This window comes from Lacerta agilis, chromosome 14, assembly GCF_009819535.1.
Source record: "Lacerta agilis isolate rLacAgi1 chromosome 14, rLacAgi1.pri, whole genome shotgun sequence".
In the NCBI taxonomy this organism is placed as follows: Eukaryota; Metazoa; Chordata; class Lepidosauria; order Squamata; family Lacertidae; genus Lacerta; species Lacerta agilis.
In genome coordinates, this window is record NC_046325.1 from 27,690,015 (window position 1) to 27,707,242 (window position 17,228).

Below are 17,228 nucleotides of genomic sequence, written 5' to 3' on the forward strand. Positions count from 1 at the left end.
ATTGATGCGGGATCAGTGTTTGTCCATCCGAATGACGGCGGAAGAATCGCAAATTCTGTGTGAAATCATTACTGAGGTTACTGAGTTGTCCCATCCTCCATATTCTCCTGATCTGGTCCCACCTGATTTCTTTCTTTTTCCAAAACTGAAATCTGCACTGAAAGGGCACAGATTTTCCAACATTTCACACGTCCAAGCTGCTGTGACGAGGGAACTGAAAGCAGTATGGAAAGAGGATGTCTCCAGAAGTTTCCAACAGTTCTACTAATGTTGTGAATGGTGCATTGTACAATATCAGAGGGGACCTACTTTGAAGGCCTGTAAGGTATGTATGTTTGAATATTTCTCGCTGTCCGATTTCTGTGACCATTCACCGAACTTTTCGGTCACACCTTGTATAATAAACCAAGCTTTCTTTGTTTCTTCATGTGGGAGCTTCTTGTGGGCATAAGATTAAAGGTTAACACACATCCATAACAAACACACGTCATAACTCCAGCAAAAGTTCCTAAACCTCTCAGCAGTGTGTATATGAACATAGAGTACATGAATGCTGGTGATGCATATGTAAGTCCAGGTACACACATTGTAACAAAGCAGAAGCCCCTTTTGCACCTGCCTGCATGAGTTGCTGATTCTACACATCAGCATACATGACAGCTTGCTGAGGTGCAGGCGATGCATGGCTTTCTTTCCTCTCAAACATTTTCCCCCAGCTGGGGTGGAAGGATAGGTACCTGCATTTTCCACCTCATGTGTCTTAAGGGTCAAAGGCTTATTTCGTTCATCCTGATCCAGCCTTTGTAGCAACTGGCTCCTGCTGTTCCTTGCTGATCTGAAGCTGCGCTCACATCTCAGAAGGCGTTTTCCACGCACAGAACAACCAGGGAGTCGGAGCAGCTATGTGCATCCGCTGTGAGGAACTTGCCTCCGGCTGGAGGTGAAGCAAGGCCTTTGGACTGGCTGGAGGCTGTTCGCCACTCCTGACAGTCTTGATTTTCGGCCTGGCCTCCCAGTTGTTTGACACCATGCCAGACTGCCTTTTGTCTCCTGAACATACAAACAGCAGGGACATAGAAAAGTGGATAGCTGAAGTCAACTGCATGGCACAAAAAAGCACCCATCCTGTCTTGTCTCAATTCATTATTCCCAAGGGCTAAACTAGACACAATGGCTGTGGTTGCATGTATTTAAATGTGGAACTATTATCCCAATAGCATAGAAAGAGGTTGGATCTGATTTTAACAGCAAAAGGGAAGCCCAGCCCAGTATTTCCTGCAGGTTGCATTTACACCTCCCAGCAGCTCCTCTGCTCAGGTGTTTTTCATGGATAGGTGGAATCTACACACATATTAAAAAACGCTGTGAAAATGCTTTTTAAAAAAAAGTTTTGAAAAATATATTTAATTTGCCATAGCTCATGGTTGCCATCTAGTGTCAGATTTGTGTATTGCACTTTATAGCACACTTAAAACATTTTATTTGCAGCTGTATCGCTGAGTCCATAGCAGAGCTGTCAACCTTTTTTTGCAATGGGAAATGGCACTGGAATAAGGGAATTTCCTGCAAAAAAGGGGAAAGTTGACAGCTATGGTCCATAGTCATGGTTCCTTCCATTACTTGTGGTAAGAAAAGCACATGGAGAGACAAGCTGTGGAACAGGGGAGCTACGCAACAGGCAAGATGCAGGTTCTGAACTCTTCACCTGTGTGCTTCAAAAACCTTCCCCAGAAATCTAATATGTTGGACAAAGTTGACCTCATTACCCCTTCTGGGCCTCCTGAATATTCCCCACCCAGATATTCCCCAATTAGGTACAGTCCTACATATAGGGGAACTGGTGAATATAGTTTGGGATGCTCTGCTTGTACCTCCCGTATGGTCACATATCCCTACAGATGCTTTCTCTCCCCACATGATACTCACCACATAGGATCTGTCATGACATTGCGCCCACTGAATGTGTAGATGGGGGACTTTGGGGAACTGAAACGAGCAGCACTACTGAAGAGTGAATTCCAACTCTTTGCCAGCAGCTGGCCCTGCAACAGAAACAACACTTTTAAAACCCAAGTGTCTCAGCCACAGCAGCAGAAGGCACAAGAATCCTGCCCTTCCCAAAAACACAGGAGTGCCTGCTAGGATCATCACTTATCCATGAGAATTAGTTGGGCAGTTGCTAGGCAAGCGCCACATGCCTTTTTCACCAGGTACCAGTGCTCTCCTCAGAAATGATGTCTGCATTAAATCAAGAATTCAACAGGATGTTGCTACTAGCCTTAAGGTTGACAATAGGCAGGCTCCTGTCAGTTCTCTTCACGATGGAGACTAGGCTTTGAGTGGATGATGACAGGAAGGCCCGGAAAGTTCCACGCAGCTTCGCCTCCTGTGACTGCCGATAGCACCGCAGGTCAGCGCCACCAATCCCATTCATACTACCGGTCAGGGGAATGTTGAGGGCCACTAGGCGGAGCTAGAAAAATTGAGGGATTTTAGTTAAACACCTGACACCTAAGGAGGACAACAGGGTGGAGTAGACCAACCAGAGGAGTGGTGTCAATCAACCAGTCAGGTTCTTGTTATGGCCTTGCCAGGTTTTGCATTATATCTTCAAGGGGGCCTCCAGAAAGAAGAGATTGGTACAGCAAGGTCTATAAAAAAGGTAAAGGACCCCTGGACAGTTAAGTCCAGTCAAAGGCAACTATGGGGTTGTGGTGCTCATCTCGCTTTTCAGGCCGAGGGAGCTGGCATTTGTCCACAGACAGCTTTCTGGGTCATGTGGCCAGCATGACTAAACCGCTTCTGGCGCAACAGAACACCGTGATGGAAACTAGGAAACCAGAGTGCACAGAAATGCCGTTTACCTTCCCGCCTCAGCAGTACCTATATATCTACAGTGGTACCTTGGTAGTTGAACGGCTTGGCCCCCAAACAAATCAGCTACCGAATGCCGCAAACCTGGAAGTGAGTGTTCCGGTTTGCGAATGTTTTTCAGAAGCCGAATGTCCGATGCAGCTTCCGCGGCTTCCGATTGAGTGCAGGAGGCTCCTTCAGCCAATGAGAAGCTGTGCCTTGGTTTTCGAACTGTTTCGGGAGTCGAACGGAATTCCGGAACAGATTAAGTTTGAGAACCAAGGTACCACTGTACTTGTGGTATGTACCACTGGTATGTTTTCGAACTGCTAGGTTGGCAGGAGCTGGGACAGAGCAACGGGAGCTCACCCCGTAGTGGAGATTTGAACCATCGACCTTCTGATTGGCAAGCCCAAGAGGTTCAGTGGTTTAGACCACAGAGCCATCCGTGTCTCTCCCCACCCACTGCTGCTAAATTCTTTGCCTGAGACAATACTCAAAAACAAGAAAAGGCAGGCTGTTGTGCCAGCAGCTTGGCTGCTTTACACTCCTCTCCTGTTGAACTTACTGAAGGGATCCTCTGGGGGATGCTAGGTGGTACTGTCTTGACGGTTGCTTGGCTCTTGTCATTTTGGACCTAGGAAGACAGGATACATGGTGAAACAAAACACTTTTTAAATGTGACTCAGCTTAAACTCAAATACTGTGTCAACGAGCCCTTAGAATGCATGTGCATATAAACTGCAGCTGAGTATTGCCACCCCCAGACACCATCTGCCCCTCCTACTAGCTTTGCATGAAGTGCAAGAGAACTAGGAAGGAGATGAAGGTGATAGCAGCAGCAGCAGCAGCAGTGCATGCAGCCTATTCCCAGTAAGAGTTTTCTGCCTGTTCGTAGCCGTGGTGGGGCAGTTGTTGAGAAGAATTAAACTGGGCTGGAGAAAGGAGTTGTTGGTGTATAGAGGAAGTGCTTTACAAAAAAAATGAAATTTATTACTCAATCGGGTTTATATCACTTAATTTCATCATTACTTCATCCAGCAGTTAACTATGTTCTTCTGCATGTGTGCCACCCAAATGGGTGTAATATGGGCTTTTGGTTTCTTTGCTCTCCCCACTTTCAGCCCTTTAACTGTTATGCCAAAGCAAAACCCAGGAGACCTGCTGAATGGGCAATGGCAAAGGGTTAGAAGTTGGAAGAAGTCCACACCTGATTTCTCTCTGTAGACACCGAAGGGTCATCTCCAACCAGTAAAGACTCTGAATCCTCCAGCTGATCAAAAGACAATAGAAACGTAACATTTAAGGCCAAACCGAAAGGTGTAAAAACAAGCATTTGTTCTCATGTGAGAAAAGTTTAAATAAATTTGCCATCAGAGCAAGCATTGCAAAGGGTCTAAGCAGTCCAGGGAATCGTAGAGCAGTCCTACCTCCTGCTAATGCAATAAACCCACTACAACATCATCCCTGGTAAGTGGCTGTCCATTCTCCTGTTTCATATAGTGGCCAACCAGATGCTTGTGTATTGGAGATATTGAGCGAGTCTGAGTGCTGCACATCTATAGAGTCTTGCACATTAGTGTCCCAATGTTTTCCTACCAGAAGCCTGCTCCATCCCTTGGGGGTTCGGAAGAAAGCTTCATTCCCTTCACTGACGTAGACCAAGCTGCCTTCAGGAATGGAGGAGGCCGATTTGAACATCAGCTCTTTTGACTTGAAGATCCACGTGGAGTGCTGGAAAGTAAAGGAAGAGCAGGTGCCTTTATTAAAAGCACACTTACCCTCAACTGGTGGAAGGCTTTGCAATTCAGCGATCAAGAGACCTGTAGGTTAAGACTGACCAGAGTTAAGGCTATCTCATGCTGCCTCTCAAGCTCCACAAAGCCAGGAAACAGGAAGCTGAGGCCGATGCTTTAAGAGACATACTGTGACTTTAGTTGTGCCACATCATAAGCTGGGCTTGTTTAAAATTTGCCATCCGTGTGCCCCCATGTTTTTCTTTGGTCTCTCAGGCCCCAATGAAGTGTCTGGACCTGCAAAGATGCTCCACATTGTTTTGGCCCTGTAATGACTTACGAAACACCTGAGCCTTGCCGTATTGCTACAGGAATCCTTCAGTGAGTGAACTGTCTATGCCTAGGTGGAGTGTCCACAGTGTGTGTTTCTGTGTATGTTCTGGGGTATGTGGGATAGTTGTGTGTGTGTGTGTGTGTTAGGATGTGTGCAGTTGTGGAATGTGCACTTCATGTTCTTGGGGGGATATGTGCAGTGTGCCCACAATAACTTATCAGGCTTCCAAATGTGACCACAGCCCCAACGGCTGGTGTCCCCTGGTCTGTCCCACAACTAAAACAACAGGCATTACACATCCTATTCGCTAGGTGGCTCCCTCTGCAAACACTGAAGAACGGTCAATGAATATTGCTTCAATATTTATACGGCACACACATCGTATTATTTTGCCAACAGTGGCTATTATAGGCCTTAATGGGGCAATAAAACCATAATAACGTTTGAAGTGCTCCTCAGAACGTCATGAAACCAATGAAAACATGTCTTCAAGGAGCCTGAATTACTTCCATAGCTTCCCACCGAAATTGGAAACAAATATATGACACGGTTGTATAAAAATTGGGAGTAAAAAGGGTCAACGTGTCAATTTTCAGCACTTTTTAAACTTACTGTATCGTTGGCAATTTTCAGTGGATCATTTTGAAATTTGGCATAGGGCTAGGTTTCATCAGGTTGATGATTTATGCCATGCTTTACATTTTTAGTTCAACTATTGTCATTTTGATAAGTTACAGAAGTTTTAGGTTTATAGTAGCAAAATGTATTTGTTTGGTTTTTGCTACTCACCTTAACAAAAGGGGTACTCCCGAGCCGCTTCAGTGATCCTTAGATTATTATTGTAGAATCTAGTAGCTACTAACCTAACACTTAGTAGTTGTGTATTGTTTGAGCAGAATTTATAACTTTTGTTCCACCTGCAACCCCTGGCTTTCAGATAAGAAGCATGTTGTCTTAACACAGAGAAAAACATTTCTCTGATAGCTGAGAAATGAGATAGCTGAAGGCAGGGGCGTTGCTAGGGGGGTGCGGTGGGGGCGGTATGCCCCGAGTGGCAGGTGTGACAAGTGGCGGGTGGGGGTGACAAGCGGCGGGTGGGGGTGACAAGCGGCGGCCCCTCCCGCCACTCCCCACGCAACGCCGGTCACCCTGGGAGCAGCAGCGTTGCACGGACGGGGTGCTCCCTTGGCCGTGCGCTGTTGCTCCCGGGGCGACGGAGCAAGCGGCGGCGCATGGGGGTGACAAGCGGCAGCCCCTCCCGCCATTCCCAAGCGCTGCCGCTCCCTCCGTCACCCCAGGAGCAACAGCGCACGGCCGAGGGAGCACCCCGTCCGTGCAGCGCTGCTGCTCCCGGGGTGACCGGCAGCGTGGGGAGTGGCAGGAGGGGCCAGCGCTTGTCACCCCCACGCGCCGCCGCTCGCTCAGTCGCCCCGGGAGCAGCAGCGTCGGACCGCCGCTTCCACAGCCTCCTTTTGAGCCGCAGAGCTTAAAAGCGGGCTCTTCGGCTTAAAAGGGGGCTGCAGAAGCAGCGGCGGCACTCCCGGAAAACGCCCCGGGGGCGGGGCATCGTGACGGCACAGTGTGACGTCACGACGCCCCGCCCCTGGGGCGTTTCCTTTGCCGCCGCGGAGCCTAGCTCCGCCACTGGCTGAAGGAGATTTCATTGAGGGTGTGAAGAAATCCAGATTATTTGAAGTGAATTTCTAAATAATATTTATACCCCACCCATCTGGCTGGGTTTCCCCAGCCACTCTGGGTGGCTCCCAACAGAAAAAAACAGAATAAAACATCAAACATTAAAAACTTCCCTAAACAGGGCTGCCTTCATATCTATTCTAAAAGTCAGGTAGTTGTTTATTTCCTTGACATCTGATGGCAGGGCATTCCACAGGGCAGGAGCCACCACTGAGAAGGCCCCCTGCCTGGTTCCCTCTGCCTGTACTTGTTCAGCTCTTTACCCTACACTTACTATTGGAGGGAGTATCAGAAAGGAGAAGAATGAAGGTGACATACCTTAAACCCATACTGGTTTTCATTGGAAGAATCCTTCAAAGAAAGTCCATCATCTGCACAGCAGAAAAAAGGACAGAATGAACTAACCAGCCACCATCCATCCCTTTGTGGCAGGAAGCAAATATTCCATCAACTGTAAAGGAAAAAGCTCCCACCCCCCACACCAAAAGAGGAGAGTCTGTAAACAACATCCTGAAGTGCTGCATATTAACAGTTCTAAATTAGAATGCCTGGCAGATAACAATTCTTCCTTACTTACTGACTTGGCAACACACTCACAGCTCAAATTCCAAGACCAGTATGCTCCCAGTGGTGGAAAGGAAGACTGTGGGAAACACCCAAACAGTGCACCTTGCATGCATTTCCACAAGTTTCTCTTCCCTTGTAAAGGTGGTGAAGAAGGGACTGGCTAGGGCTAAACGTCTACTAGAAGCGTATATGCAAGTCCTGGGCTAATATTGTGTCATCCACAGGCTGCATTTAGCAAAGAACCGGTGGAACAACAGATTGCAGGGTCAGAGAAAAACCCTCTGCAGGCTATATCCTTCCCCCGAAGTGGCTGCCGGTTGGCCATCTCCGATAGATATGCAAGCCATATCAAACCACAGTAGAACAGATATGCAAGAGAAGCCGCACATTATTAGCCAGAGAGAAAACGGCTTGTACCTGAATCCAAAGATGGGTCTTGGATCAACTGGAAGAAAACAAAGAGCACAGAGATGAGCACCACATTAGCCAAGTTATAGAGACGAATGGAGTGTGCAGAAAACACCTTGCCCAATTTGGGGTGGGACTCAGTGAAAAATGCAATCAAAAGGTTTTTAAATCGGCTTCCTTGCTGAGCAAGGGACCCTTAACCCACAGGGCTGCGTCTTATGTGTGGGGAGCTTCTACCAAGTTCAGGGGTCAGCAGCATTAATTTTGTCTGCAGACCAGCAATGCCTGTTTACACACCGTCTGTTGTACCCAACCATTTCTGAAAATTTTGGTTGTGGTTCATCTTATGGCACTTTGGATTTTAAATTATTGCAAACTGCTTTGAGACCTTTTTTTATTTTGTAAAGAGCAATTCGTTAATGAAATGTATTTGCCAATTATGTAATAAATACCATTATTACTACTAATAATAATATTTCAGCCAAGGCTGCTGCTACACCAGAACCAACCATTTCTGTTTGTTCCGCACAGGAAATATTCCTTTGGCCTGTCCCCTCATGCAGCAGAGGCTTGGATTACTGAACAATGCTTTGGGTGGTGCCTGGCGCTACTTGTCTTTGCAAGACGTATTAGAGAGCAGCAAAAAAAGCAGCCATTTGGCCCTGCCAACTCACCGGTTGCTTGCAGTGCCTCCTGGGTGGGATAGGGATCACCCTCTGGAAATAGACAGATGGGAGGCGGAGGGAGGGGAAAAAAAACAGGTTAAAGAGGAAAGGGGGATAGCTTTCAGAATTACCGTATATCGCGGCGTATAAGACGACTTTTTAAGCCCGAAAAATCTTCTCTAAAGTCGGGGGTCGTCTTGTACGCTGGCAACATCATGCGATGTGACCCGGAGTTCCGCCCCGCCACTGGCTGCATGGAGCCTCTCCCCGGCGCTCCAGCCGCAACTGCTGCCTCAGCCGCCATGGAGCCCGGGCTGGGCGTGGGCAGCAAGCGCGGAGGCTTCCTGTGCGGCGACGGGGAGGTTCTCCCCGCTGCCCCAGGCGTCACTGCTGCCGCCTCAGCAGCCGTGGAAGCCGTCCTGCGCTTCAGCGGCAAGCGCGGAGGCCTCCTTTGGGGCGACGGGGAGCTTCTCCCCGCTGCCCCAGGCGTCGCTGCCACCGCCTCAGCAGCCGTGGAGGCCGCTGTGCGCTTGGGCGGCAAGCGCGGAGGCCTCCTTTGGGGCGACGGGGAGGTTCTCCCCGCTGCCCCAGGCGTCGCTGCCGCCGCCTCAGCAGCCGTGGAGGCCGTCCTGTGCTTCGGCGGCAAGCACGGAGGCCTCCTTTGGGGCGACGGGGAGCTTCTCCCCGCTGCCCCAGGCGTCGCTGCCGCCGCCTCAGCAGCCATGGAGGCCGCTGTGCGCTTGGGCGGCAAGCGCGGAGATCTCCTGTGTGGCGCGGGGGACGCTCTCCCCGCCGCTGCCGCCGCCTCAGCAGCCATGGATCCCGGGCTGGGTGAGTATACCCCAAACTCTGTTTTTTCACATAAAAAGTTGGGGGGTCGTCTTATACGCCGAGTCGCCTTATACGCCGCGATATACGGTAGATACAAAATCCCAAAAAGCAAGTGTTATAAGAATTTTAAGGTCCTCCTGTGTGTGTGGGGGGGGGGGGGAGCACCCTGTTGCAAAAGCTTTAATAAAGATCAGGCTTACTAGCTGCTTTGCTTCTCAATATTCTCTGGTTGGTCTCTGTTATTTTCTCCTACCGATAGAGAACCTACAAAAGGACTCTATATGGGCTCTTGGGTACCCCATAAGGGAAAAGGAGCAGTTTTTTTTTTTTTTTTTTACTTCCAGTGTATATCACAAGAAAACCCCCACCCCATGTATGTGATGTTTAAAAAGTCATTCTCTAAATATCATGTGGCTGCTCTATCTCCCCTAACATTGAGGTGGGGTTTTTTTTGGGGGGGGGAAATGAGGATCACTTACATTAAGGTAAATAACTCCCGGTGGTCCAGGAGGGCCTGGGGGCCCAGGCATGCCAGGATTTCCTGCGGGGCCTGGAGGACCCTAGAAGAAGCAGAGAAAGGAACAGAGACACTGGGTGTTACCTGCATTCTGAAGCTGAACTTTGCAAACACCATTACATTTCACACCTTTACGTCTGAATGGGCTGGCGAATAGCTTGCCTGCTTGCACAACTGTTTCTCGTGCAAGACTCAGGTGGACTCCAGTGCTCTAAGAACGTCAGCCTGGGAACTTTGGTTCCATACAATGCTCATTTAGTCTGGGGTAGTGGGTGGGTGGGTGGAAACTGGGGCCAAGGGGTCGAATGCAGAGCCCTCCGGGGCTCTCTACCTGCATCCCATCACCAAGCCCTTCTCAAGTGCTTTTGCCTGGCTGGACTGTGATTACGCCTCCTGCTAGCAGGACCAGCCTACCCATGAGGGAAGATGAAGCAGTTGCCTCAGGGCAGGAAGCTCTGGACAGCTGGGAGGGGCAGCAGATCCGGCCTCTGATGAGCACACCGCTCATGATCTTCTCCCCCCCCACTGTACACTCGCCGCCACATGCCCATGCATGCATGCAACAGCGGGCGCATGCCAGGCAGGTGCATGCATGGTGGGTGCACAGCAGCATGCAAGCATGCAGCATATGGGACAGGGGCAGCAATTTGTGTTTTGCGTCTAGTGTCCTGGGCTGGCCCTGCCTGCTAGCCTGGATGGAGGGATGTTTTGTATGTGTGTGTGCTGAAACTTGTGGCTTTTGCATGGCTGGAATGTATCCTCCTGTTGAAAGGTAGGAGTCGCATCCATTGCTCCACCCACTTTTGCCTCTGTACCCCATAAGGCTGCCATGAGGGAAGCCAGCGCTCAGACTGAAAAAGGTTCCTTACTCCCAATTTAGGCAAAAGTGCTTCTTTTTATCTGTTCTGTTCTGGTTTTTTTTTTTTTAAAGGAAAAGGTCAAGATTGGGAAGGCAGCACATTCTGAAGGCAAGATACAATTTTTTAAAAAAACAACAACAACCAAAACCAAACCAAGGTCTGTTGGAGAAGATGAAATGGCTGGCTTACACGGCTGGCAACTGAGCCATATATCTCAAGGTCTCCTTTGCCATTCTGGAGGAGGAGGAGAAGAAAAAGACGCCAACTCAATATCCTGGTATTGTTTATGGGCACATCTTGCCCACCCACGTCATTTTTACTTAATACATAATCCACACCCCCTCCCTGCCTCTTTTCCTATTGACTGCAGAAATTCAGGATGTTTATACCCATGGCAGGTCACATTTTGGAACACAACCACCCGTTAGCAAAGGCTGGGAGAGTCTCCTGACACTGCACTTTTGGCTCTTTTTATAAACCGCTTTGAGGCTCTGTTAGTCAACCGGTATATAAATCTTGTTACATGAAATAGTAAATAAATAAATAGGCCAATAACGGTGGCAACATTTTCTGTTTTTACTAAGCCATGCCTAAAGATTAATACAGTATTGGCATCGCTTTGGAACATGCATGTATCAGTACGATGGAGAAGCAGTGGGACATATTCAAGAATTGTTGGTTGATTTTTGGGGGTGTTTTTTCTACAAGTTGTGTGCACCTTAAGAGGGAAATGCCTGGGGAAACGCCTCCTCCAGTATGGCCCATGACAATCCAGACTAGCACTGAAAGCTCACTAAAATACCTTTTGCCCTACAGTGGCTTCTGCTTTTGTTTTTTGTTCCTCTACAGGCAAAGGCTTGTAGCAGATACCAGCACAAGTTTCCCCTTAGTTGATCCTTGGAGGAAACACTGCCCTGTGCACTCAGCGTTAAAACCACTGATCCTAAATGGCAGGGGGGGGGGACACATATTTCAGTGTACCTCTTGATAGGTAAAAGGTGTCCAGGAGTCAGAGTCAGCTTTTGTTGCTCCAGGGCAGTTGCAGCAATCCTGGGTAAGAAAACACAATGAAGGGCCTTAGAACAAGTTGAAGAAGAAGAAGAAGAAGAAGAAGAAGAAGAAGAAGAAGAAGAAGAAGAAGAAGAAGAAGAAGGGGAAGAAGAAGAATGCATCACAGTGCTTTGAAGATGTGGGTCCTCTTTGCACAACTACGTACCCGTTCTCCAGGTTCTCCTTTTTCACCCTGCAAGGGGGAAGAAAAGAAACCAAACAGAAGATCAAATTGCAAATCACCATGGCACACTTATAAGTACAGTCTACACTTAGAAGCACACAGCAACAAGCTTCTGATATAAGTACTTATAAGTACACAGCAACAAGCTTCTGATATAACCAGGATCAGGAGCTCTCAAGTTAGAGAACAAAACTCCTGGGGATGGTCCTTCCCCCCCCCCACCCACCCACCCAATTTCGGGAAGAAGACAGGGTGGTTTGCCGACTCAAAGGTCACTTCAATGAACATGTGGGCAGGGCTGCCTGAAGCTGATGGTTCGGGAGGACTCCAAATCACCCCACATTTAGAATCTCTAGGTTCAAAACAGGCCTTTCTTCACAGCAGCTTCCCCTGCCCAGCGTACAAACTTGCACTGCTAATTGTGTTCGGGGTATGATGAAGCTAACAGGGCTATTAACTGCTGCTTTGTCCCCTAGGTTTCGTTGCAGCTCTTTGCTTCTGAAAAGATCGCAGGGGAATAGATGGCTGTAGTAGTAAACGGGCTTTTGCCACAATCCAGCAAAGCAGATCTAAAGTTGCAGGCAGCTTCTCCGCACCTTAAAGTATGAACTCAGGAGGTCTGTGGCCTTGTAGTCAAACACACACAAACTCATACTGATACCCAAAAGTTCTTTTCACTGCTCTTCAGAAGGAGAGGTAGTGGACTCTCCTTCCTTGGAGGTTTTTAAGCAGATGTTGGATGGCCACCTTTCATGTCTGCTTTAGCTGAGATTCTTGCATTGCAGAGGGTTGGACTAGATGACCCTCAGGGTCCCTTCCAACTCTACAATTCCAGGATTAATCCACGATTAACTTATTAGACAGGCATGAAACTAAGGGCTTAGCTATACTTCTTTTTGCACTGCACTTTCCAGGCACAGGTCTGTGCTTTAGAACTCCATGTAGGAGCAGGGATTTTTTTTTTTTTTTTTTGTCCCAGCGCTTTCTCATTTTACCGCTGAATTGGAGCAAACCTTGCTTCGTTTTAAAGCACTAATGCGAACATACACAAGAGGCAAGACAGAAGCAGAGGAAGGTGGAGGGAAAGGGAGAGAGCGCTGGACAGAAATCCAAAGTTTGTAAGTACCATTTTTTTATTTTTTTAAAATAAAATGTAGGCTTGGAGTCCCTCACCTCTGACTCACACCCGCTCTGCTTTTGATACAAGGCAAAGCAGAGACCAGAGAAGCAGGGAGAAGATAAGATGGCAGGAATATAAATGCTGAAGAGACAAACAAAAGGATTTTTTTTCCAGGAGGAAGAGACACATATCATGAGAGGATATGAGCAAAAATAAACACAGCTACAAACAAGGATGAATAGAATTCGTGATCATGGGTTCTCTGGGTTTCCCACTTTTCCCATCCTTTCAGCTCAGGAAGAAAACTTTGAGGTGGGCTCAGTGAGCGAGGGCTCCTACCGCATCCTTGTGAAGAAGGGGCATCACCCAAAGAGAAAGGAAGGAGAGGCAGCCCACCACCCATCTCTCCACTCTTCCCCTTGTAATTGGGTGGCAGAGTGGTGAAAGTGAGGAAGAATAATAATTTCCAGGGTATCCAAAGTCAGCTCTAGTCCACAACCTAACTACACAGAGATTTTAGATGCCTTTCCTGTACCACCTTGTTTCTCCTGCTGGTATGACAGGGATGGGGGAAAGGGTGGTGCTGTGGTCTAAACCATTGAGCCTCTTGGGCTTGCTGATCGGAAGGTCTGTGGTTCGAATCCATGTGACGGGGCAAGCTCCTGTTGCTCTGTCCCGGCTCTTGCCAACCTAGCAGTTCGAAAGCATGCCAGTGCAAGTAGGGCTGGGGAACCTGCAGCCCTGCAGATGTCAGGTTACAACCCCCATCATCCCTCACCATTGACATTGCTGGCAGGGACTGAAGGGAGTTGGAGCCCAAGAACATGTGGAAGGCCACTGCTTCCCCCCCCCCCATCTCTGCCATGCTGCTTGATAGGCTTCATACTCACCTTAGGACCTGGAGGCCCAGGAACTCTTGCATGAGTGTTGCACTACAAAGAGAGAAGAGAAGGGCATTGATGCAAGCCATAAGGAACCCCCCCCCCCCAACAACTGCCCAAGCAAAAGTGACAGATCCTTTGGACCTGTGTTCTTGGCAGACTTTGGTGCATAGCTGTCAACTTTTCCTTTTTTGCGGGAAATTCCCTTATTCCAGTGCCGTTTCCCAATGCAAAAAAGGAAGGTTGACAGCTCTGCTTTGGTGCTTATGTCCAATTAAGAACAATTTTTGCACATACCTGTTTATATTTATAAAACATATGTATAGTTTTCAACGTCCATTCATCTTCCCTTAAGGAAAAAAAGGATTTTCTCCTCTCTTTTTTGCAACAACTGGGGGAGTGGAAGGTGGAAATGGAAGGGGCAAGGAAGAAAAAAAAAGCAGTCCCGTATGGAGGGGCAAGGGCCCAAGGATCAATAGGAAGCAACAGAAGCCTCGTAACTATCACAAGTAAGTTATACACAAGCTTGCCTTTGGGGCCATCTCACCCCACTTCTATGGGATAAGCAGCCTCATATAACCAACATGCTTAAGTCTAGCTAATGCACGAAGGCTTTAAGACCATAGAACAAGCTGTCTTGCCAGGCTTGGCTAGGTCACGCCTCCTTACCTTGGGTGGAAGGATTATCATGTGAACCCTACCTGTAAGGAGGTCTAAGTTGGATACTTCAAGCTAAGGCTGTGTGGCTTAGGCAAGCTATCTTTGTGTTTCTATACAAATAATTTAGAAGCATTCACCACTTTGGAACCTAAGTTCTACTGCCTGTGTTTTCTTGCCGATGTATGGAAAAACACATGAATATGACTGTTGAAGAGATTGTAAGTAAACCACTTACATGTGGTCTCTTTCTATGCTAAGGGAAGAGGAAAAAGAAGCAGTTTAAGGGTAGCATAGTCAAACTGGGCCCCGCATTGCAGGGGGCGCTAAAACAATGCTTTAGAATGGAGTGCAAGAGGCAGGGTGCATGCAGAATTTTAGTGTTGCACATGGTGCTACTGAAATTTGAGAGCCCAAAGTCTGCCACTGAGGGGAATTTTTGGAAGCAACTTAGAAGGGATTATTTTTTAAGAACTAATAGTCTATATTTCCACTATTTACTTTGCTGCATATTTTAAATCTCTGCTAGGGTTCCTCTAACCAAAAAGTACTTGCCCCGAACTTGGATCTAGGCATCCAGGGAATACTCCTTTTTATTTATTTATTTGATGTTCTGGGGGAGGCCCCCAGTGGATCATGGAGACGGAAGTTAATTGGGAGAGGGGAGAGGAGGAAGAGCCCAGAGTGTCTATGCTATAATTTGCAGCCAGCTCCTGCTGGGCTAGAGCCTGCAAGCTGAATGCACAGTTCTGTTAATAATAATAATTTTTATTATTAAAGGCACTCCCATCCACCTGGACATTCAAACCCTCCACCTGCCACCTGGATGGAGAGCAGGTGAACCTGGGGACTTCCGGTCAGACCTGGAGGTCAGGCAACCCTAATGCCTTCATATGGCTTTCATGATCAGATGGAAACTGGCTTGTGGGAGGAAAACACGTCAGAATGCAATGTTCCTCAAGACACTACAGGACAGGTGTGGATTGTGGTTAGTGTTGTGTGTATATGTCTTCACAAACCAGCCGTGGGAGAGCACTGGATGCAGAGTAAGCAGGAATGTGTACATGGCCTTAGTGTGCCATAAGTAAGCAACCCCAGATGGGTATCAGAGAGCATGCTAGCTCAGAGCAAAGTGCATTTCCACTGACCTGATTCTCACCAGGAGGACCCATGGGCCCAGGTACACCCTGAGGCCCCATTTCACCTTTCACACCTGGATTGCCAAGAGGGCCCTGTAGGCCAACCTCACCTTTCTCACCCTGCAAGAATAAACCATGAACATTATCAAAAGTCCTAAAACAGAAACCCAAGGTTTGTAAGTACAGTGGTACCTCGGTTTCCGAGCATCACAGAAGCCGAATGTTTCGGTTTTCGAACGCCGAAAACCCAGAAGTAATTGCTTCCGTTTTCAAACACACCTCGGAAGTTGAATGGATTTTGCTGCGTGTTTTTCAGTTTTCTCAGTGGCAATTGCAGGCGGCCCTTTGTGCCTTGGTTGTCAAATGTTTTGGAAAGTCGAACAGTCTTCCAGAACAGATTACGTTCAACAACCGAGGTACCACTGCACCAACATTTTTTTTAAAATTATTTTTATAAAGAGAAATGTAGGCTTGGTGTCCCTCGCCTCTGACTCACACCCACCCACTGTGCTTCTGATTCAAGGCAAGCAGAGACGCACCCAAATTGCTTTGGAAATTCAAGCATTTATCTACCAGCTAGCAAAATACCTGTCATTGTTACAGGGTGTACATAGGAGGAGGCCTGCAAGTTCGTGCCCCTGTTCCTGCCCGTCTTATTTAGCTTTCCTCTCCCTTCCATCCTGCATTCCTGCTATTAGGCCGCCCACCTCTGACAGTTCACCCATGATCCCAGTTTCAGCGCTGCTTACCTTTGGCCCGTCCTTCCCTGGAAGCCCTTCTCGTCCTGGAGGCCCTTTCTGCCCGGGGGTGCCTGGTGGTCCTGGTGGCCCCATGTGGCCTGGAAGTCCTGGGTGCCCTTCAGGGCCCATGGCTCCAGGAATTCCCTCTGCCCCCATTGGCCCCGGAATGCCTGCAGGCCCTGTGGATCCAGGTGAGCCAGGCTGGCCAGGTGTGCCAGGGAGGCCTGGAGTACCTTGCTGACCTTCGTGCCCTGGAAGGCCAGGGGGCCCTTGGGGTCCTTCCTGACCAGGGTATCCTGGAGGTCCAGGAAGACCTGGGTAGCCCATTGGACCAGGGGGCCCTTCCATGATGCTGCCCCCCTAGGAAAAATGACAAAAGAGGCAGGGAAAATATCGTTCGGCATCTTTGGGAAGTTGGTAATGCATTTGTCAAGATTTCTCACTTCACAGGAAACCAAAACTAAGATCTAGTTCTTCCTGAGAGAATATACCTGGGTCTGAGTTGGATCACTTCAGATGGGAGGTGGGAGCAACACGATAATATTTCCCTCCACGCACAAAAAATAACCCCCAAATGCAGAAAGCTAGCATGTAAGGGAGAAGACTGGCGCAGTGTGCAGGGAATTTCTTTGTATAGATGCCTATTCAACCATGCAAGCTCCCACCTGCAGTCCGTAGAGTCCTGATAAAAGCTTGTTGCTTCAGTAAGAACTAGGTTTAAGAGATAAACAAGACATGACATGGCTGCAATTCCATGTCCACCTTGTGCTGATATAATGCATGTGTGAGTGTCTTAGGGCCAAAGCTGAAGAGAAGCTGTTCCCCAAAAATAGCAACTGCATGAATGGCTTTGAAAAAAATAAATAAACGGCAGGCATTGGGAACCTGGCAGGGAGGACTTTAATAATACTTTTCCCCAGCTGCAGTCCCAATCTCCTATGCCTGGAAGAAAAGCTTCAGTAAAAACAAATGGAAACTTTTCTTTCCATGC

General features: G+C 48.2%; 1 protein-coding gene across 1 annotated transcript in view; it reads right to left on the reverse strand.

The window, feature by feature from the left end:
- Positions 1-711: 711 nt before the first annotated feature.
- Positions 712-17,228, reverse strand: part of LOC117058091 (collagen alpha-1(XVIII) chain-like) — a 35,401-nt gene continuing 18,884 nt past the window's right edge. Inside the window, exons 11-26 of the mRNA XM_033169023.1 lie at positions 16,247-16,597; positions 15,507-15,617; positions 13,711-13,752; positions 11,683-11,709; positions 11,448-11,516; positions 10,656-10,700; positions 9,569-9,649; positions 8,268-8,309; positions 7,603-7,630; positions 6,937-6,989; positions 4,453-4,587; positions 4,064-4,126; positions 3,422-3,490; positions 2,279-2,473; positions 1,927-2,042; positions 712-1,050 (exon numbers count right to left, since the gene is read on the reverse strand). Coding sequence (XP_033024914.1) covers positions 855-1,050; positions 1,927-2,042; positions 2,279-2,473; positions 3,422-3,490; positions 4,064-4,126; positions 4,453-4,587; positions 6,937-6,989; positions 7,603-7,630; positions 8,268-8,309; positions 9,569-9,649; positions 10,656-10,700; positions 11,448-11,516; positions 11,683-11,709; positions 13,711-13,752; positions 15,507-15,617; positions 16,247-16,597 — 1,623 coding nt within the window. The 3' untranslated portion in view covers positions 712-854. The remainder of the gene's footprint in view (positions 1,051-1,926; positions 2,043-2,278; positions 2,474-3,421; positions 3,491-4,063; positions 4,127-4,452; positions 4,588-6,936; positions 6,990-7,602; positions 7,631-8,267; positions 8,310-9,568; positions 9,650-10,655; positions 10,701-11,447; positions 11,517-11,682; positions 11,710-13,710; positions 13,753-15,506; positions 15,618-16,246; positions 16,598-17,228) is intronic.